This window comes from Dermacentor albipictus, chromosome 1 (genome assembly GCF_038994185.2).
Source record: "Dermacentor albipictus isolate Rhodes 1998 colony chromosome 1, USDA_Dalb.pri_finalv2, whole genome shotgun sequence".
NCBI lineage: Eukaryota > Metazoa > Arthropoda > Arachnida > Ixodida > Ixodidae > Dermacentor > Dermacentor albipictus.
This window is the reverse complement of record NC_091821.1, coordinates 230,602,117-230,623,183: the sequence shown is the minus strand read 5'-3', so window position 1 is coordinate 230,623,183 and position 21,067 is coordinate 230,602,117. Positions and strand designations below refer to the sequence as shown.

The window sequence follows — 21,067 nt, the reverse complement described above, 5'->3', positions numbered from 1 at the left end:
TACGAAATCCTGCCTGGTCCTTTGGTTGACAAAAGTCTAAGGTGTTCCCGATTCCTTATAACAGGTAACAGATTGCAAACATGTGTAACAGGTGCGCAGTATAAAAATCTACTGCAAATGACCAGCAAAATGAAGATTATTGCTGAAGGTCACCTGCTATAGATGGCTGCTATTATGCTGCATGAGCGATAATCTAAAGGTTCCAGGAATCATGTTCCCCTGCTAAGACGAAAGAGTGACACGCTGCTACAGCGCTAGAATGTGCCTCTAATATCATCAGGAAGTTTTTTTTGCTAGTGAAGATAACAGTATTCACTCACACAGTGCAGCTCTGTATATGGTATTGGCATAAATTAAAGATTTCTGGTTGTATGGAATGCAAGAGATCAGGCAACAGTAGAAAAGGAGCAAGAGAAAGACCAGGAATGCAGTGGAAAGGGAGGCGTACACTAAAACAACAAATATGAAATAGTTAGTGCAATAGTTCACTGCACACTGCAATTTCTAGATGCAATGCACGTCAGTAAGATGCAGAATGAACCTATACTGTCTATGTCATTACCGAACTTTGTCCTCCGAGAAATCCACTGGGTTTACAGCTGCACAGTTGGAGAGGGAAATTTCCTCAGTGGGACATCGGTCCACCTTCATTGGCTGCAAAAAAAGAAAAGATTTTTATGGCACTGGCAACACTTATGTCACCTGCACAACTCCGAAGAAGGCTTCTGAATTACATTCCACATTTAATGTGCACACACGAAAGAAAACTGCAAAAACACTACAAGTAGCAGAGGAAATTTGTTTCACCGTACTGCCAGACCCGTACGTTGTGTCTTGCCAACATAAACTACCGTAGTGGACAGCAAATTGTGGTACAATAAAACAATTTGTAGAGTGAAAGTAATTGATAGAACCAAAATAGCAATATGAAATATACAAATTCTGTATTAAATTTTCCTGCAGAGCATAATACTGTAGTCAAAATGGTGCCTGAACTTCTGCAACACAGAAGCTGGCAAGACACAACCTCCTCTTTCGTATTACACTCTGGCAGCAAAACTTACTTGAGTATATAAAATATCTCCTCCTTGCTTCTACTGGTACAGCTTTCATTAAAACAGTTCTTTTACACAACCGATTCATTCGTTTGCCTCTAAGACATTTACAATTATTTGAACATGTGTCACAAAAAACACCTTGGGATTGTCGCACACACACAAAAAAAATGGACAAGTTCAAAATGGCATTGACTTCTATTAAAAGCCTTTATTTCACAAAAGTAGTATGCTGACTGCTGCCTACCAAAAGCCGAGGTATAAGTTTTCCAAACACAAGAGTGGCAGGTTTGCGATTAGCCATCTGCAAAATTAGCCAATATTTATGTCGTTTTCGCTGACTATGGATTGGAAAAAGAACTACTACACAATACTGCTCCTGGTCAATGGGCTATTGTGCCAAGATGAGCATGAAAAACTTGTAGCACGCAACCCGATTCTCCCATGTTTTAAAGGCCCGAACCTGCTACTGCCAATTATGCTTCTTCAGAACATAACCTGCTAGACACAAGAAATTCAAGTGGCACAAGTATGCACTGCACATTGATATCATACAAGTCTCTACAATTATTAACACGATAATTGTAGGATGTAGGACCTGGCTTGAGCAACTTGATGGCTTGAGCAGGTATATGCTATACTATTCAACTACCCCCTCCCCCCCCCCACACACACACACTATACATCACGGCAACAGCAACAATTCATCTGTAGCGTCCATATCCATTTTATCGCAATAAAATTTAATATTTAAAAAAGACACAGTATTAAGTATTAAAGGCACAGGGATGCCTCCAAATATATGTTGCTCTTATTCTTATACTGACATTCATTCTTTACAGTTTCAAACGCTGGGCATGGAGCCTATACCACAAGGCCTGTGGTTCTGCGAGTAATGTACATAACACAGTCAAAATAATGCAACACATCAGCTTACATCATTATCATCAGCCTATATTTATGCCCACTGCAAGAGCTGAAGGCGACCACCAATTACACCTTTCTTGCGCAAGCTGGTTCCAACTTGCGCCTGCAAATTTCCTAATTTCATCACTCCACTTGAAGCAGTGGTGGCATGGAGTAGAGGTAGAACACTGGGTTTCTAACCTGAAGGTCGTAAGTTCGAATCATCGTCCAGTCCACTAAATTATTCAGGCTTGCGGTGACACCCGATACAGGCAAAAAGAAAGAAAGAAAGCTGCGAGCCAGTGGGGCTATACTAGTCCAGGTGCAACCAAATTAGGAAGGCCCACTAGCTTCAGCAAAGACACTTCCAGCCTCCCTGGTGCAGTATTCAGTCACTACCTCCCTCATGACTCTAGCAGCTTACATTACTGTCTTCAGATCACTACCAAGGTAGCATATGACAGTGATCTGATGACTACATGCACCACGCACAAAATCACACACAGCCCTCATGCTCCTCACATGGAATGTGTTTTCTATACATTTGCTTCCAGTATATTCACTAAACAAAAAGCGCCTGAAGAATGGCTCAAGATTTTACGACTGCAGAACCTAAAGTTAATTTTTAATGACTCAACCGCGTGGCTGCCACTAACTTCGTACCTAGACCAATTCACTGCTCGAATGTACATGTAAAACAAAAGGAAAAAGCCCTGTCACACCTCTAAATAACACTAGAATTGTGCACGCAATTGCAAGACTTTCAGCTGCTAAATCCGCGGAGCCCGTAGCAGTCAGCTGCCTTCGCTTCTATTATTCTTCCATTGAAAACGCTAACGAAAAGTTGTCACTAGTTAGCATTATGTGTATATAAAAACAAGCACAAAACTTAATGCACCGGAGCGTGCCCAACACCAAAGCTTATTACTGCGTCCCACTGTTACGAGAACGGGCTGCAGTCGGCAATATCGATCCACCAGCTTCTGCATGCCATTTGAGAACATGGTTCAAACTGAAAACAATCAACACACAAAGCTGCATAAAGCAAATTCTGTGGCATTCACTAATCATCCCTGCTTCAAAAAGAGTGAAAAAAATAATAAACCGTAAGTGGCGTAAAACCCCTCCATGACGCTTTCTATGGGTCGCAAACAAGCAGAGCATAGAGTTTACGCTGTTTACGTCGACACCGCATTGGCTCGATTCATAACCCCGCTTCTGCTTCAATCAATGAGGTAATGACCATTTGAGCTGCATATTACGATGTTTAGACGCTACGTGCCCAACATTCGAAGAACAGCGAACACACCGCGCTAGATTTTATCTCTTAGTTTCTAGATGCCCTGCAGAAGACTTGTGAAACCTCCGCATGCACCTGGGCGCGTAGCAAATGCTAGTGCAAGTTTCAGACACGACGGCCTTACTTTTGTTGCCGACATCATTGGACTGACGCCAAGTAACGAAGCTGCAGCTTCCACGCGAAACAGTCGATGCGGGTTTCGGTCAGTGGCAGAGCGAGCCGGAACAGCCCACCCGCAGCGGCTCTGGCTCAAGCAGCGCCCAGACTCTCCGAATTTCCTTCAGGGACACCTGCCGGAAAGGCCGTCTGAATACATGCAGATGTGGAGATGTGATCAGCAGTCGGCAGAGGCAAAAATATCAAACATGCTGCAATAACACATCTGTCGGTTGTCGCATGCCGTCTGCGACAGTTAAAGTTGCATCAAGTTTCCTCAGTACTCATTGAGCACATTGTATGCTGATAATTAATCTCTAATCCATGCTTCATAACTTAAAAACAGGCTGAAAACCGCGAAGTAACAGTGAAAGACTCACCAGTAATCCATCGCACCACCCGCTACCACTGCCACTACTCAAACCCTCCTACTTTCCCTACCCATGCCAACTCCTTACGATTGATCCCCCCCACTTCGTTACACAAGGCGACCACAGATGGAGCCACGCGTACGGCCCTGTTTGTAAATAAAATGCGAACCGGTGCGGACTATTCTAGCCAACGTTTACACAAAGTTTGCTTATACCCTGCTCGCAACGGGAGCGTTGCACGGTGCAGACTGAAGCTTGCTTTCGTCCGTGGGTGTAGAGCCCAATAGATAATGATGAGAAAGTTTTGCACTATCCATGCACAAAGACACGCAATGGCGCATAGCTGAAAACAAAAACAAGCAAAAAAACGAGCATAGTGTGGGTACATGTAGCCGTGGTTGCTTCCACAATCTTCGCGGATAATTGTGCCTCCTTTAAAACAGCAGTTTATACAACCCCAAGGCATGCACATTAAAGAAAAGAAAACGAATACTGGCACGTGGTGCGACTAGTCGTCTGCTACGGAAAACCAAAAAAAAAATCATATGGATGGATGAGTGGATGGATGCTATGAGCGTCCCTTTCGGAAGATGGCGAACTAGTGTTGCAGTGCGGCAATAATGGCAACTAATTTAGCCGGTAATAGCCAGTAAGAATAAAGATAGGTAGTACATAAGTAAAATTTATTTTTTTACGAAATTTATCGATCGTAAGGTTGCTAAATACGTCAAAATACACAAACCTTTGACCTACTGACAACATTTTGGCCACGTAATTTGGCTACCTTTAGGCTTGGCTTCAGGCATGTTCAAGACAAGTCGCGTCGATCCGTTTGGTTCAGACGAGAGCGTGGTCGCGTTACAGTGAACTAGTCGCGTGGTTGGTCCTGGCTAGGCTGTGGTATCAGCGGTGCTGTGAACGTCGCGGATTTGTTGACGTATTACGCAGGAAACTTGTAATATTATGATTTACTGTGAACTTTGTCATTCCAAATACACAGTTACTTGTGACAAAGACGCAAAACAAACATGACATCAAGCATTGGTTATAGGAACAAGACTATACTAGCCCCTATGGTTAGGATAGGCACTTTGCCTATGCGCCTTCTTGCACTGCATTACGGAGCGGACCTCGTTTACACGGAGGTACTGTTACTACCGTGTTGCTTATGTACCCTTGCTATCGCTTGTATTTCATTTACGATATATGACACACTCAGACAAGTTATCTAGAATGCGTTCACCGATGCTCTGTTTTATCATTTAGGAGCTCATCGACTACCGGTTGTTGAAGTGTCAGCGCATCGAGAATAGTAAGTATACTTCGGTGCAGCTGTTACTTTCAACATTTATACACAAGCAGTGTATTTTGTGCACTTCCCCTCTTTATTGTATTAATGTTGAGCATAACGCCCTGTATACATACACCTGGTTAAGCAAAATAATTCGTAAGATGGTTTTTGAGTACCGTGTTCGTAAGTGCTATGTTGCTTTCTTTTTGTCGGCGCCAGCTCGTGCAATGTTGCGTAATATGCACACGTTACACAGAAATGTCATGTGCTAGTCTTGATGTGGACTACAGGTGAACTTAGCTATGCTCTGGCAAGCCCAGTTGCATAGCTTTTGACGAATGCTACGTGAGGCGTGTGTACTTTCCGTTTTTAAGCCAGTCACACTAAACACTTGCTATGTTTTCATTTTCTAGAGGTACTCGGAACCATAGATTTTGTCGACGATGATCACCAAATCGTCTTAAGAACATGCGAGAAAGAGAAAGGCCGAAACATTCTCCAAATTGTGAGTACTTTGTTCGGTCTTGTTATGCACACACATAGACAGGAAAAAGGACAGACCAGGAACTGTTGTGTGGTTGCATATACCTTGTAATAATAATTCACAGAGTCCAGCATGTGACAGTTTAATGGTCATGCCGAAGGTGACTCTACGAGCATGTTTCTGATGTCGACTTTGCATTCCTCCAGGGAACCTGCAATCCTGAGCGTGCTGTTCAAGTTGCAAAGCTTGTGTAAGTATTGTGTACCATCATAGCGCAGAGTTGAATTTTGGAACCAAAGGCAACTATAGTTTGCATGTAAGCAGTGTTTATGCATTGGCATATTAGTGCTGTTTCAGCAATGCTCTGCAAGAGCTAAGCTGAAAACAGCATTGTGTGTAAACACTACTGATGTACAGTTAAACCACGATATAACGAAGTACGTAACTTTTTATAACCTCGTGTTCATAGAACACCGTTTATTCAGAATCTCAATATAACGAAGTGTGTTTGTATGCGAGTTCAATATAACGAAATTTCACTGCCGCCGCAAAGGAATGCCGTGACAATACGCAGATGGTCAAATGTTAGAATTACAAGCGGCTGCTTGCAAACTCTCCTCTCAATCGCGGGACAAGAGCGACCGCCGAAGTGGAGCCGCATCTTGTTCCGTATAAAGTCCAAGTGCGATAAGATCCTATCGCGCCACGCAGACTAAGCTTTAGGTGTAAAGTGTGCGAGGGTGAGACAAGAAAGAATGTCTGCACGGGTGCCGCCTTCCCGCGCGAGCAAAGGGAAAGAGGGGGAGGGGAGCGAACTCGTGGTAACCTGATCAAGCGCGCGCGAGGTGGGAGGGCGGCAAGTTGGCGCGCGTCACAGCCGCGACTACGCATGGCTGAAAGCGCAGGTGAGCGCATACGCAGCCGTGCACCCTGCTTTAGAGGTTATCTGCCGCGTGTGCTATGAGTGGGCGGGCCGAGAAGGCGTGGCTCCATGTAAGCTGTCTTGCCGCGCGTTTAGTATTGGAGGTTGCGTAATCTAGAGTTTCGGTGACCCGTTGGAGCGAGAGGCAGCCGAAGCATTCGCTCCCCGTTGCTTGCGGGCTCCTTTCCTGATAACGTCGTCTCAGTGCGGTCGACGCTATCAGTCGCGGGGGCGGAGTGCACGCGAAAGCGTGGCTGGCTTCGCTTAATTCGTACCGCTGAGAATTCTGCGGCCCGTTTCCGTGTAAGAAAAATTTATTGGCGACTACTTATTCGCATAAAAGGTCCAATTTCATAAGAACAAAATTTAGATATAATGAAACAAATTGCCGATTTTACCGACTTCATTATATCGTAGTTTAACTGTACTACAAGAGAGTAAAGAAAAGATAATACAGGGGTGCGATCTTGTACGCGTTCCAAAATAGAACGGAGGCGGTCCGTTCCACCGAGCCGCACATGGTTGGTCAGTTTGAACGGTGAAGAACGCCATGACGTCAATTGTGAAGTGATATCTGCGGTCAATCATTCTGTGTTGTCTGCTATCTGACGAACGCAACAGAACGGACCGCCCATTTCGCGACGGAAAGAACGGACCGCCTCCGTTCGAGTTTGGAACGCGTACAAGATCGCACCCCAGGCTGCGCGGATGTCATAGCATGGAACTCGGGGATACAGTGCAACCATTACCAAGGGCATTGATGTCAGACTACGCAGCCGTTTACAGACTTGACGCCATCACTGAAATGGCAATTTGTACAGTATTTGGTTGCTGATCGAAAAGCAGATGCAAGTTGCATGAAATAAGGCTGAGCACAGGAATATACTTTTTGCCATTAGTAATGACAGACCAGTGTGAACACATGAAAGTGTAGCACTTGGCTTGCACGGATTTATAGAACCAAACTAGAAACTGAGTTACGTTTGTGTCTCTGGTCATTGCTTCATAAAGTTGTTTCCAACTCTTTCATATTTTATGTTAACCGTACCATGCTGCGAAATTTATATGCACATATCATGCAATATCAAAGCAGATTTCTTTGTAAACTTGAAGAACCTGGGGCTGAATTGACAAAGCTTTTCATCTGTAAGAGCTGTTTGCCATTGTTTGCTCAAAGTGTTTTGACGTAAGGATATTTGTGAGTACTGTGAGTACAGGCCCTGGATAGCTGTATGCAACGAAGACAACTTGCCTCTTGAAATGGCCCACCAAGATTTTTTACCGCAAAAACTACAACTAGCCGCCAGGCAAGTTCTTAGGCCATGGATGCGATAAGAAGTCAGTTGCATGCGACAGAGAACACTGCTGCTCCTGCAGAGGGTGCCCATTTTCACCCTGCTAAGCATAATTGTATTATACTGTGCAGTACAGCACATACCCATCCTCTGGTAATGTAATTTGGTGTCAAGTGACCTATGCACTGAAATAATGCATAATCGGCAGATGACACACGGTTACATGACAACATGCATGGCAGCTCATGACAAGACCGTGTTACCTACTGCACCCTTGACATCAGTCAGTGTTGTGACAGATATACTCTGTACAAAGTCTGAATAGGTCCCACAGGTTCTCTAAAATATGTCAGATACAGTTCTGAGGAGGTCTCCTTTGCCATGCTATGAGCATGGTAACGCAAGAAAGCGTAAACAATGCATATGATCAGTTTGACAGTTGTAAGCAAGCTGCTGTAGTGCAAGCAGATGGCGATGAAATGTGCTCGGCAATGGTGGACACATGTCCATAAGGCAGGACCTGACATGAAATTTAACCTATGTATAGTTGGTCTGGTACCTCTGGTAAAAGATGCATGAAAATATTTAACTAGCAAATAAATACCTTGAAAAAATGAATGCAAGAAAGCAATACATTGTCATGGATAGTATGCATAGAAACTGTTATGTAGCCATCACTGTATTGCTCACTTGCACTTCAGACTAAACGGAGTGTGCTGATAGGTGCAATGGACGACTCCAGGAGGTAACTTTCAGAGTGCCAAAAAATGGCGTGACTTGTCTGAGTAGGATGTGCTTATGCTGATGTGAAGAGGGTGGTGGTATAAGGCTGTAATCTAGTTTATGCGCAGTGCTGTGGAGGCAGCTTCCGCCAAATGGTGCTAAAGGAATATGGGTGTTTGCATAGTGTCATGCAAACTGCAAGGTTCGTGCTGTAGTGAGGTTTTTGCACGTGAAGGAGGCAATGTCAGCTGGGATACGTGTATAGTTGTGTGTAATGTGTGGACCAGGTGTCATGAAATGAGCAATGATATGGTCAAATGATGGTGCAGAGGCTTCACAGAAGGCCAATGAAATTGCTCACGTAGTAGCAACTATACTGGTTAAAGTCATTGGTCGTAGACTTGTGTGACACTGGCATACAAAACTACATGCCATATTACAGCATATGTCTGAATAGGGTAATGCAAGTCTACGCTTGTTACAATGGACCATGGGTACGTTCGATTTGCCTGCACCACTTGAACCAGTTCACGAGGTGCTGCACCCTGCCATTCGTTTCAGCGGTGCAGCAATCACGCCTGCAAAACCACGACGTTCGTTTCAAAAGGTGCAGGGCTGGTTCATGATTTCGCTGCACCCGCTCCACTGTCGGTGCTGACTTGGTGCAGGCATACAGGTGCGAAGCAGCGACGCAGCACACTGGCGCGAGCACCGTAAAAAGCCCGCTTACACACGTGTGATGTGTCTACGCAACTGTAGTGTGTATTTAGGCCCCAGAAACCGATCATACCTGCAGTTCAGGACCTCTCAAACTTCCGCACTCCATGCAGATTAGTCTGACGTAGCATAACGACTACACCGCGTCTGCACCTTTGCATTCGTTTCGAGTGTTTCGCTGGGCCTGCACCTCCGGAATCGAGCTGCACAGTTTCTGAACTTCTCGTGAACCGCCGTGAACTGGTTCACCGTGGTGCAGACGAATCGAACAGCCCCCATATTTCAACGGACCACAAAAATTAGCGACAATTTTTGTCAAAATCGGGCATATAAAACGGACTTTTGCCGTGTCGGCACGGGCTAGCTACTGACTTGGGAGGCTCAGTCGACGATCGCGGCTCAATACCTTGCGCGCGAGGGAGGGAGGAAAGCGTAGTGGAAGCGTGCCGTCTTTCGCGCGCAAGGCACGGAGGGGAGGCGAGGGAAATTGGGGGAAGGGTTCTACTCTGGTGGCTACTGTTAACGGTGCGGCCAGGCGACGCCATGTCTTGAAAGTGATCTGCGATGTGGCCAAAGTGCGCCCAGTGCCGGTAGCTTCGTATGCGCTGTGATTTTGACGTTTAGTTCGCGTTGAAGCAAAAGAGCACAAAGGTCAATTTGCTCGCTGCTGCTGCTGCACTTATCTTGCTTAATTTTCTATCGCAATCGATTTCTCACCTTGCAAGCAAAACTGCGACTTTGTTTTTTACTTTGGACGTTCGTCACTCACTCTTTGCAATAAAGTTGTTAGACATCTCAATGAAAGTTTCGGAAGTGAGGCATTTCGGATATTACGGACTTTGGATAAAACGGACGTCCTTTTGCCATATTATCAGGGTCCATTGTAACGAGAGTCGACTGTATGGCTATATGCCGCTGTATTTGCAGTAATCAATAAAAAGTTTCTGATATTCTTGGCCAATTTAAGAGGAAGCTTTAGCTCGGGCACTCCCATCTAAATACATGTTAAAGGAGAATTCATTTTTCTCGGCAACCACTGCACCTAAATTTGGCACAGTTTGTTGCATTTAAAAGAAAAACTTAAAATGTAGTGACTGTTGGTTTCGAATTTTTGATTTAGATTTTCAATTTTTTATTAAAAGATCGGCAAAAATAGAAAATTTTCAGAAAATGAAACTATTGAGTTTACAACGTTGTAACTCGGCAGTGACAAATGATATCACAATTATGTAAATTGCATCTAATAGAACATTTAAAGCCAACAAACTTGGTATGTTACACATGAATCTCAAAAAATTTGTAATATGGAAATACAGCTTTTGCAGAACCCTTGTACACAACGTAACAAATTCACATAAGATCTAAAATTACATATCAATCCTGTCTGCTTTCAATGATCGAGTGAATACTGTTTACAGAACTGCAGTGTCTGTTCAGTGACTACAGTTCGTGCTTGTATATTTTTCAAACTTTCAAATTTTTGAAAAACTTTTTAACAACATTCAGGCTCTAAATCGAAATTTCGCTTCCGACAGTCACTAGAATTTAACTTTCTCTCTCGAATGCAACAATTTTAATTAAAAGCAGTCCAGGTGTTATCTCAGAAAAACATTTTTGCGTTTTACATGTATAGAATAGGCCGCGTCAGAGTTGGGCACGAGCTAAAGTTTTTTTTTGACAATTAATCGGAACTTACTTTCTGAATGTGCCTCGGTGGGTGCACTAATTTCCATAGCTTTAAGTTCAGGAGTAACCACATTTGGTTTGAATGGTTTAGCACTGTTTAGTTTCTTTGACAATGTATTCACTCAGCCAGTTAGAGCTTGTATGGCATGTTGGGTCATTGAACTTATTCATAACTTGGTGCATGTTGAGTTGTATTGCTGATGCATAATGTATGAATCTTTTTCAGTGAGAAAGATGTGGCTGGCATAGATGTGAACATGGGCTGTCCAAAGGAATTCTCCATAAAGGTCCTGTCATTGTGAGAAGCATTGACGTCGATGTGGTTGGCTGTTGCACTGATATGTTTCGTACATTTTTTCAGGGTGGAATGGGTGCTGCTCTGCTAACACAAACTGACAAGGTGAAAGCCATCTTGACAGCCCTTGCCCAAAACACTGAGCTACCTGTAACGTGCAAGATTAGAGTTCTTGAAAAGGTATGGTGTTGAAACATGCATTCATTAGCTGTTGCAAGATTTCCAGGCTCTTGTGATAAAACTGAGTGCCAGAATATGATTGGCTGAAAAAGTACTTGTTCTCTAAGTTTTTCTTTAAAAAAAACACTTTATGGCTGCTGCATCACTTAAGAATGTAGGATTTTTGTAATGAGTAATCCAGCCTTTGACCTGTTTTCTAATACACTTGCACAGCTTGAAGACACGTTGGCTCTTGGGAAACTGATCGAATCAACTGGTGTGAAAGCAATTGGTGTTCATGGACGAACGAAAGATGAACGACCACAACACGCCAACAGGAATGCAGTTATTAAAGCTCTGGCTGAGCATGTCAACATTCCCATCATTGCAAAGTAATTTCTCCTCTCTCTTCATGCATATGTTTTCAGTAGAATTTGATGTGTGGTGTAATAATGGCCTTTTTTTAAGTAGACATCACTGCATTTTTGGTCCTTTATAATTACAGTGGACTCTCTTTAAATGGAACCTCAAGGGACCAGGGAAATTGGTTCTGCTTATCATGAGTTCCATTTACTGAGAGACAAAGCTGAGTACAGTTGCATGAATACAAAACCAGCCAACCATGAGGATGGTGTTCCATTTAAGAGTCGGTTCTGTTTAAGCTATTTCCGTTTATTGAGATTCCACTGCATTGTCTTAAGGAAACAAAAGCCAAACATGCTTGTGTACACCTAGGTTGCACTGAGCTAACTGTAACATTTGCCCTTCAAGTCGTGCTTAAAATATTTCCTTCAACAGCTTAAACCATTCTGAAAAAAACTGCTCGTATTTGGAAATACATTCTTCTTTTTGTGTTGTGCCACCACAGGGGCTGAAAGATATTGCTAGTTCATTTTCTTTTTATGCATTTTCTTTCTTAAGTGTTTATATAATAGTAATAATACAAATGCACAGTCTACTCAAAAATATTTCTCTCCCTTCCCTTAGTAATTTTATTTGTATTTGTGACTTGCAATAATTCTCTAAAGTGGTTCTTTTGGGCTTGGCAACATGAAATGTCTGGATTTTCATTCCAGCAGAATGGTGCTGTGCAACAGCAGCCTTCATGTAGATTGTTTGGCCACAGCTAATGTCCCAATTATTTGTATGTATAGTCGAGGCTTGTAATGTTGTGAGGTTATAAGAAACTAATTACGTTCTTTGGACAGTATCAATCCTGCAAGTTTCAAAGAAAGAGACAGTACCTGTATAGTTAGCTGTACAGGAAGGGAAAAGGGCTTTGTTTTTATGTATACAAATTGCATTCTTTGCAGTGGGGGATCTGGAGAGATAGCCTGCTATGAAGACATTGAGCATTTTCGGCAGGCCACTGGTGCTGCTTCTGTGATGCTGGCTCGTCAGGCAGAAAGCAACTGCTCCATATTTAGAAAGGAAGGCAAGAAACCAATAGATGATGTTATACAAGAGTACCTTGCCTATGTAAGATTGCTGCTGTAGTCATTTACCATGTTGAATGTGAGATGTAGAACATGCACACATTGCTTCATTTTGATTTTGTTACAGGCAATAGAATATGACAACAGGGCAACAAACACAAAGTACTGTGTTCAGCAGATGCTTGGCTCGCTTCAGGAAAGTGACAGAGGCAAAGCACTTTTGGCCAGTCAACAAATGGAGGAAATATGGTACTTTATGAGACATTTTGGCCTACTTAAATTGATGCTATGCACAACTGCAGTCTTGATGGTGATTATCTTACAGTGTGCTCTGGAATATGCAAGATAAGCATGCTTCTTGGCAGCTCAAGCTCCAGGCTAGAGCAATGGCTTTGAGGGAGCTCAGTAACAACTGCTATGCTGAGCCAGTGCTGAAGAAGTCCAAAATTGGAGATGATGAAGTGTGGCAAATGGAGGCCAAGTTTGTTAGGTATGCTCTAAATGCAATGTGTTAGAATAGTTGTTTATTTTTGCTTTTTTAATGTACGACAGAAACATGTTTGAAATGGCAAACCTGCCAAAGACAGTGCTCATCAACTGGACAAGGAAAAATAATTATCCACATCCATTCTACAAAACTGTAAGTTGAAGCTATTGAAGACCAGCTGTATACTTGATGGTCTTTTATTTGCTTTCAGGAATCCATGGAGAAAAGTTTTCGTTCTGTTGTGCTGGTAGATCGGAAAAAGTATTCCAGCACATACCTGTGAGTAAAGTAAATTTTCATATTTGGAGCTGTGGACTGTAGCAAGCACCTGCTAGCTCTTAATTTTTATATGAGGAATACGTGTGCAGTGTGTTTGCTGGAAGGAACCTTATCTCGTACCCCAACGGCTTGGACAAAGCATTTTACTAAGGCCTTTCTTCAAGACCGAATGGAATCAAGTATTGAACACCTTTTGAATAGTTCTAGAATAATGAACAACCTTCATCACCATTACTTTAAAATGTTCATCTTGTAGTGTATTCACAACAGTAGCAAGTTGAAGTCATTACATTGCAGGTTATAAAGCGTTTATTAAAAGCACAAATTCAGCATTAGAATCAAACGAACAGTTTATATTTGCGTACTCTGGACGTATTGCTGAGTGCAAATGATAGCAGTTTGGCCCAGGAAGTTTGACTGCCTGAGTCAGACAGTTATCTTTCTGCTATAGGAAATTTTGATGTTACACATAATTTTGTTGCAAACTTGTTAACAATGCAGTTATGTGGCAAACTTCTAGGAGAGTAAAACAATGCAGTTCATATTACATTTTTATTTAGTATGAGAAAGTACATTTGCTGGTGAGATTCAAGAGGAATCTTGCTTGTTGAAGAAAGCTGGGCTTTACTTTGAGAAATTACTCATAAAATTCCAGAAAATTCTATGAAGGTCGAAACCCACCGTGGTTGCTCAGTGGCTATGGTGTTAGGCTGCTGAGCACGAGGTCGCGGGATCGAATCCCGGCCACGGTGGCCGCATTTCGATGGGGGCGAAATGCGAAAACACCTGTGTACTTAGATTTAGGTGCACGTTAAACAACCCCAGGTGGTCAAAATTTCCGGAGTCCCCCACTACGGCGTGCCTCATAATCAGAAAGTGGTTTTGGCACGTAAAACCCCATATATTATTATTATGAAGGTCGATGTTACTCGGATGATTGCTTATGCAGCGAATAGTGGGCTTTGGGCAGTTTCAGGCGAAGTGACCCGTTTTCTTACAGTGATAACATGCCAACTAAACACTCAATTTGAGCCCTTCCAAATGATTTGTGGGTTCCTTTCTACCCCTTTCAGTTGCTTCTGCTACGCCATCAGTGCGCTCCGAACTGCAACTTGTGTGATCTCATTCTTCTTTTGTGGTTTGCTGCCCTCCAGGGTAAAATTTTCGCCGTACTCATTGGCCAGCTGTGCTGCATTCTTTGCAGACACACCTTCCCGTCTGTCCTTAACCCAGAGGCGCACATTATGCATCAGGGTCTCGTGTAAAACTGCTTTAATCAGATTAAATCTGGCAGCTTACTGACATTATCTGCCCCTGGTCCTTTCATCCACTCTGTGAAAACTTATCCTTCAGGCTACATGCAAACTCAACAATGCTTTCATTAGGCTTCTTTCTTTCTTGTCAATATCTCCGAAGTTCCTCTATGGAAAGCTTGTATTTGGTGAGCAAACTCGACTTCACTGAACTGTATATGCCTGCCTCGGCTGCGCTCAGTCGAGCCACCACTTCCGAGGCTTCTCCCGGCAGCAACGCAAGCAACTGCTTTGGCCATGTGTCCTTCTCACAAATCCATTCAAAATTCAGGTAGAGACTGATGTTACCCCTTGTTTTTGTACGGCTGAAGCAAGCTTGTCATTTTCACACTCTCCGTTTGTGGTGGTGCCGCATTTGCACTGCGGGCTAATCTCGCTTACTCTAGTTTTTTGTTTTCTCGAGCTCAATTTCTGCCTGCCTTTGTTCCCTCTTTTCCTGCTTCTCCTTCGCTTCCGCCCTTTCTTTCCTCTCTCGACATATCTTTTCCCAGACATCCGTGAGCTCCTCCTCCTCGAAACCCACTTCATGAATTGCAGTACGAATTTCTGGCTTCAACTTCTGGTTAATATCCATACTGAGCTCTGTTGCCAACAGCAGCAGCTCCTCTTTTTTTAACATTGTGATATCTATGCTTTTCTGAGATCCGACTACAACTTCCCCTGTATTGACTGTGCACCCAGTGGCGATCAACCACAGCTAATTGCCCGATAGAACCCTCTCCTTATCGTCTGTTAAAACATTGTTTTTCCAGCACTTGCCAAACCTCAAGTTTGCGAAGGCAGTGTTTCCTGCAGCCACGTTCCCAGGTCTTCTGTCCCAGATTCTGAGGACTGCCTTCTTGATATCACCGCTGCCAACCTGTTTGTTGGTGCTCGTGGTAGCATTTAAAGTGGTCCTGAACCACCCCTTGGGCTTGGTGAAATGACATAGTCTGCGGGTAGCATACGCTGTTGTGAACATCTCAGCCAAGTTACGTACGCGGCCCGTGGAGCTCGCAAGTGGAGCGCGAAGTCACCTTTTTCTCAAACATTTCTCGTTTCAAAAACCCCATGCTCCTCGCTCTTTTCTGTGTACTCCATTTCGTCATAAAGCACACTCCAATACACGGCTGCTATTGGTCGCTGCGCTCAGCTACACCGCAGCTGCCGCGAGGTGCCGCCATGAGTCCAGTGGCTAGGCGCACTGCGGCTCTCCGAGGACAGCTGCGTTTGGCTTACGTTTACCACGGCATAGGCACCAAATCGGAAATTCGAACTGCGCGCCATGGTGACATCTCTGCCATAGCCTTCGCAGTGGAAGGCATTGGAGGAGAAAGGGGAGCACAGCTGAGGCAGTGTTTGATTCTCGATAACTCTGTTTCTACTGAACACATTGAAGTACTTTTTGCGGCAAAGTGGTTCTGAAATAGCCTAACTTCACTTCAAATGTCTTTATTCACTTCAATAAAAAGTGGTTCAGGGCCCATTTAAGCCAGGAATCCTCCAGACACGGGGATGAGTAGGTCCAAAAATAAGAGCGAAGGAAAAAGGGTTTATTTTACGTTATTTACAGTGCCTCCAGATATGGAAGCCCACTCTGTTGGCGCGCATTAAATGTCTGACCTCACATCAGGACACGTCAGCCACCTTCGCTGCACCAAAGGTGTCCGCATTTAAAACAGTCTTCTCTAGGAGACTAGACTAGGGAACCTGGTGACTATTTTGACCAATCATAACTGTAAAACCACTCGCAAAATCCATCCGATGTTGTTCCACCATTCCGCCGGACTCTGCCTCCTGTGTTGCATCATCACCCCCGCATAAGTGGCAACCACGTCACAATCTTGGAAACTGAAGTCGATGCAGTTCCCATAGTAGTCCTCGACGTTGGCGCCGTTCATCAATTAGTGGGCTCTCAGTGACAGTCGGCTTGCAGTGACCTTTCATGGTTGTTACTGCGTCTACAGAATCCAGCGGTCATCGTCACGTCGAGGGAAGCTTCTTTGCCGATTCGTGGACGGTCAGCGTCAGGGCTGTGTCGATGTCAGGACGGTGCTGTCCGGGGGGGGGGTTAGCCTCGTGGTTAACAGCTAAGGAAATCCCTTTGCTGTGTTGAGACGTAACAATAGTATGGCAACACATTATGGAGTGATACTCAGTATAATATTGCGGAAACTCAAGAACATGCAGAGAAAGCCCAAAGTGTTACGAGCAGTCGTTCGTGCTATGTTGCTAATGTGCAACATTGTTCACTAATGGACTAATGATGGTAACATGCAAGTTTTCATTCCTCTTGATATTGCAATTTATTTGCCTTCCCATGTTTGTTCTTTTTGCTAAATGGGTGCATTTACTGTATTTGCACGAATGCAAACATTTTTCTAGAATTAGTGCCCTGATGAAGCACCTTGCATTGTTCGCAACTATGACGGAAGCAGGTTGTTGTTGTGTCACACTGTGAGGTAATCAATTGCAAAGTCACATTAGTCTTGCAGCTCCTGCCAGAAGATACTGCAGTGTAGCAACACGATTTTGGGCTGCATAAAGGGCCTAGTTTAAGAGATGATATGGAGTAGCCACTGTGCAAAATCTGTATGAGTCATAAAAGGCTTGCAGAAATAGAAGTTTCTGGATACTAAAACTGAAAAACACTGCCATTTATCGCTCACCAGAAATTACACAGAACCCACCTTAACTGCTCAGTGTGACCTCCAAGATCAACTGGCACGCACGGCACGCTGAAAGTCTCAAAGGTGGTGTGCTTGCGTTGCAGTTAGCCTTTAGTGGGTTGCTTTGCTGCACACTTGCCATGCTAGGTGACAAGTGGGAGATGTCTCATATTTCCAAGAGTGCACACTATTTCAAGGGCAAAGCACTGGTATGTCCCCATGATAAGTTGTTTCGAGAATACCATAGTTGGCAGTTGGTTGCCCTATACACTGAAGCATTTTTTTTTTTTAACTTCAGGTGCATATTTAGACTGTTGTTTGGGTGACTAGTGCAGCTTCACAGTCTAGAGCTATTGTCTTGTAACACAGCTGGCAAAGCAATGGGTTGATACCCTCCTAGTTTCAGTGTAACCGTTATAGCAAGCATACGTAGCACTGCTGAGCCAGATTCAATCCCGGCTGCGGGGACTGCATTCTCATAGGTGTTGGGTTCAGATTAAGGAACCCCAGGTGGTAAAAATTTGTAGATCCCTAATGGGTGCCTCATGGTCAGATTGTGGTTTAGGCATGAAAATCCCAGAATTTTTAATCTAAGTCTCCATGGCTAAAGTTGCTGGGCCACTCCTCTCAAGCAGCACATTGATCAGGTCACATGATGTCCGACTGTGTATAGATGGTTTGATTTATGTGTTACTTACAGCCTTTATGCATCCTTGCAGTGAGAAGAACAAGAAATATGCAGAGCAGAGTGCTGCACTCGTGGCCTTATATGCCCTTGGACTGATTGACGGTTCCAAAATCAAGGGCAATACTGCTGGTATGCCATTTGAATAAAGAAACACACAGCGACATTTTCTGCAGAGTGTATATTTCTGTGGAAATAATTTGTAATTGCAGTACAGCAGCTACAACAAAAAACATATCAAACTCTGCTTTGACATACCTCTGTAACATTTTGAAAACTGAAAAGGCAGGGTCAGGGATGTCGGAATAAAACAAGGTACTAGAGGAACACCATCTTGTATACAACAGATCTACAAAAATGAAAGCTCAAAAGTGCAAGTTGTCAAGGCCTGACAAAAGCACAAAATCCACTATTCTTTCTTAGAATGAGTGTTCGCATTTGTCAGGGCTTGATTTGCCCAAAAATGACCAAACATGCTGACTGCATAAGCTGGTAAATAATAAATATCAGGTAGTAGAGAATAGAAATGCTTCATGGCAGAATTAATGCCCTCATTTCTCGCACATGTTTGAGACTCCACAATTCACTCTAGCTGCAGCACTTCAGAGAGCAATGCTACATCTTGCCAGTCATGAAAAGTGTAACAGCAGCCTTGGCACTCGTTTTTTTTCATTATTAGAACACATCATAAAAGGCCCATGCCATTTCCATAAAACAGAACACAAGGCTGCAATTACCTCTATATGCAGCTACAGCTAGTTGTACAGCTATTTTTCGAACTGCTAAATAAAGCACATCACATGACCACCAATAAAAACAGTGAGAGCCTTAATCACTGCTTGCATTTTATGACTTGCCACAGACACCTAAAAAGCTGCAAATAAAATCTTGATAAATTTTCCTGAATGAAAGGTGTCTCAGTTCATGCACTGGAATTGCAATTGTACACAATGGTGACAAACACAACCTGTCATTTAGCACTGCTGACCATTTATGCATACAAGATTGTGTGAATGTGAACACTGATTGCACCGTTTATTTTCACATGTTAAGATTAAAGATAGTTAATATGAATAATTTTGAACGTGGTGCATAAGCTATTACAAAATGAACTGAAGTAGATTACCCAGATTTAACTTTAACATGGCACAGGAAGTACAGCACACTCAAAATTCTAAACATAGCCCTCCTGTACTGGCTTTTTTTTTTTAACAGATCCAAAGTTGTACAAAATAATGGTTTAAATGTACATTCAATAGGCAAGTTTAAGTACTTCACTGTAAAGTGTGTTGACAGTAATTTGCTGCTCCATGTACAGCCACCCACAAGTTTTCAGAATGCAGAAGCCACCTAAAGTCAAATATCCTTGCACCCTATGCACACAGCCAGGAAACAAGGGTGCAATTGCATGTGCAGAGATAGCAATTGTGTGCATCCTCTGCATTCTGAAAACTGGACAGCTGTACAAATTGAAGTGCATGCACACACATTATGGATGGACACATATACTCGTAGGCATTTCACTTCATTCCTTCCCTCAGATGAAGTAATGTTATGCTATGGTCTGAAGAAACATCTAAAAACGACAGATTTGAAGACTATACAGACAACAAATGACCCACCAAGAAAACTAAGTTGTAAACTTGTGTTAATAATAAGTATCGTTCATTTTATATTATCATTGTTAGGCAAGTTTCTACTTCCTTCCAAAGTGCACAGCCTCCAGGAAGTATAGCGGGGCCAGACATGGCATCACCTCACAAATCTCATTTTGTGACTGTGTGCACTCAGAATGGCATATTAACCTCATGCGTCTTCATCTCCCTTTACGTACAGTCAAGTGCAAAATTTTAAGGACCAGAGTTGCCGCTAAATTTTTTTCTCTTCTCAACCTAGGCATAAAGGCTGAATGAAATCAGTGTACTGTCCACATGTGCCTGCTCGACCAACACCATGCTTTTATACAATTTCATGTTGCACAGCTGTGCTGGAAAAATTAATTTTTTTTCATATACCGTGGTCTCTAGACTTTTGCACTCGACTGTATGTGCACAGGCCTGGTTCAAATCGAATGCAGTATGGAAAGACTAAAAAAAAAGTGACCAAAGAGCTAACACATAAGCTAGCCTTACTTTTATGGTTATGCTACATGAATGTGGACATGGCCTTTCTCTTTCACCACTGGCAAGTTAGCTTTGCACCTGCACTCTCTCCCCTGTTTTTAATCTGAAATGCTGTGCTTCGGAAAATATATGCATTCTTCAAATTATTTTCTAGCAACAGCAGCTAACATTTAATGATGGATGTGTTGGAATACAGAAAAATCACACCGCAGCCCCGGATTGGCTTAATGACTTGTACCCCTCATCTTGCCGCAGCGAGATAAAGTGGCACACTGACAATGACAATCACTTCTCCCATGTGAGAACCGCTTGCTCACATTAAGTTTAAAAAATAAAAACTTTTGACAGTGTTGTTGCTTTCATGTACCTTGTTAATATGTGACTGTCGTCGTTGTAAAAGAAACAGCAAAAAATGGTGACTGAACAAAGCAACAAGACTAAATGATGCACTGAATTAAGGAACAGCCATTTAAGCTTGTAGAATGGCAATGGCAGTCCAAAAGCGGCAGCCCAGTAACTTTGATGCTACAACACAATGGCGATGAGGATGATGATCACACTGGGTGCAGCCATGTGCTCTTTAAAATTGTTGTCAAAGGCTTTCTGGGCAATGATTCAAGGCCAATGAGCACACTGCCATTTCCAGGACGTGGCTCTGGCTCGGTGTCTTCAAAAGCCAGGTTAGTCCCCATCAACAACTGCAGGCAAACAGAAAATTAAAAAGTATTCTCCGAAA

General features: G+C 43.2%; 3 protein-coding genes across 6 annotated transcripts in view; 1 reads left to right on the top strand and 2 right to left on the bottom strand.

The window, feature by feature from the left end:
• LOC139054284 (vesicle-fusing ATPase 1-like) overlaps positions 1 to 3,902 on the bottom strand; it is a 60,463-nt gene extending 56,561 nt beyond the window's left edge. For 2 of the 3 annotated variants that reach the window (XM_070531032.1, XM_070531034.1), the window contains exons 1-3: positions 3,798 to 3,891; positions 3,386 to 3,567; positions 563 to 654 (exon numbers count right to left, since the gene is read on the bottom strand). In XM_070531032.1, coding sequence (XP_070387133.1) covers positions 563 to 654; positions 3,386 to 3,403 — 110 coding nt within the window. In that variant the 5' untranslated portion in view covers positions 3,404 to 3,567; positions 3,798 to 3,891. Of the gene's footprint in view, positions 1 to 562; positions 655 to 3,385; positions 3,568 to 3,797 lie in introns of all 3 variants that reach the window. The other variant, XM_070531033.1, reaches the window with a different exon arrangement.
• A 736-nt stretch (positions 3,903 to 4,638) lies between these two features.
• Positions 4,639 to 18,374, top strand: Dus2 (Dihydrouridine synthase 2). The gene is made up of 13 exons (XM_070531030.1): positions 4,639 to 4,933; positions 5,055 to 5,100; positions 5,493 to 5,584; positions 5,770 to 5,813; positions 11,133 to 11,193; positions 11,268 to 11,381; positions 11,595 to 11,752; positions 12,674 to 12,839; positions 12,924 to 13,045; positions 13,122 to 13,286; positions 13,349 to 13,436; positions 13,495 to 13,562; positions 18,243 to 18,374. The coding sequence occupies exons 1-13, from the start codon at positions 4,817 to 4,819 to the stop codon at positions 18,355 to 18,357; spliced, it is 1,356 nt and encodes a 451-aa protein (XP_070387131.1). The 5' UTR covers positions 4,639 to 4,816; the 3' UTR covers positions 18,358 to 18,374.
• Positions 18,371 to 21,067, bottom strand: part of LOC135915691 (low-density lipoprotein receptor-related protein 1-like) — a 118,046-nt gene continuing 115,349 nt past the window's right edge. For both annotated transcript variants that reach the window (XM_070531029.1, XM_070531028.1), the window contains one exon: positions 18,371 to 21,029. In XM_070531029.1, the coding sequence (XP_070387130.1) occupies positions 20,886 to 21,029 (144 nt within the window). In that variant the 3' untranslated portion in view covers positions 18,371 to 20,885. The remainder of the gene's footprint in view (positions 21,030 to 21,067) is intronic.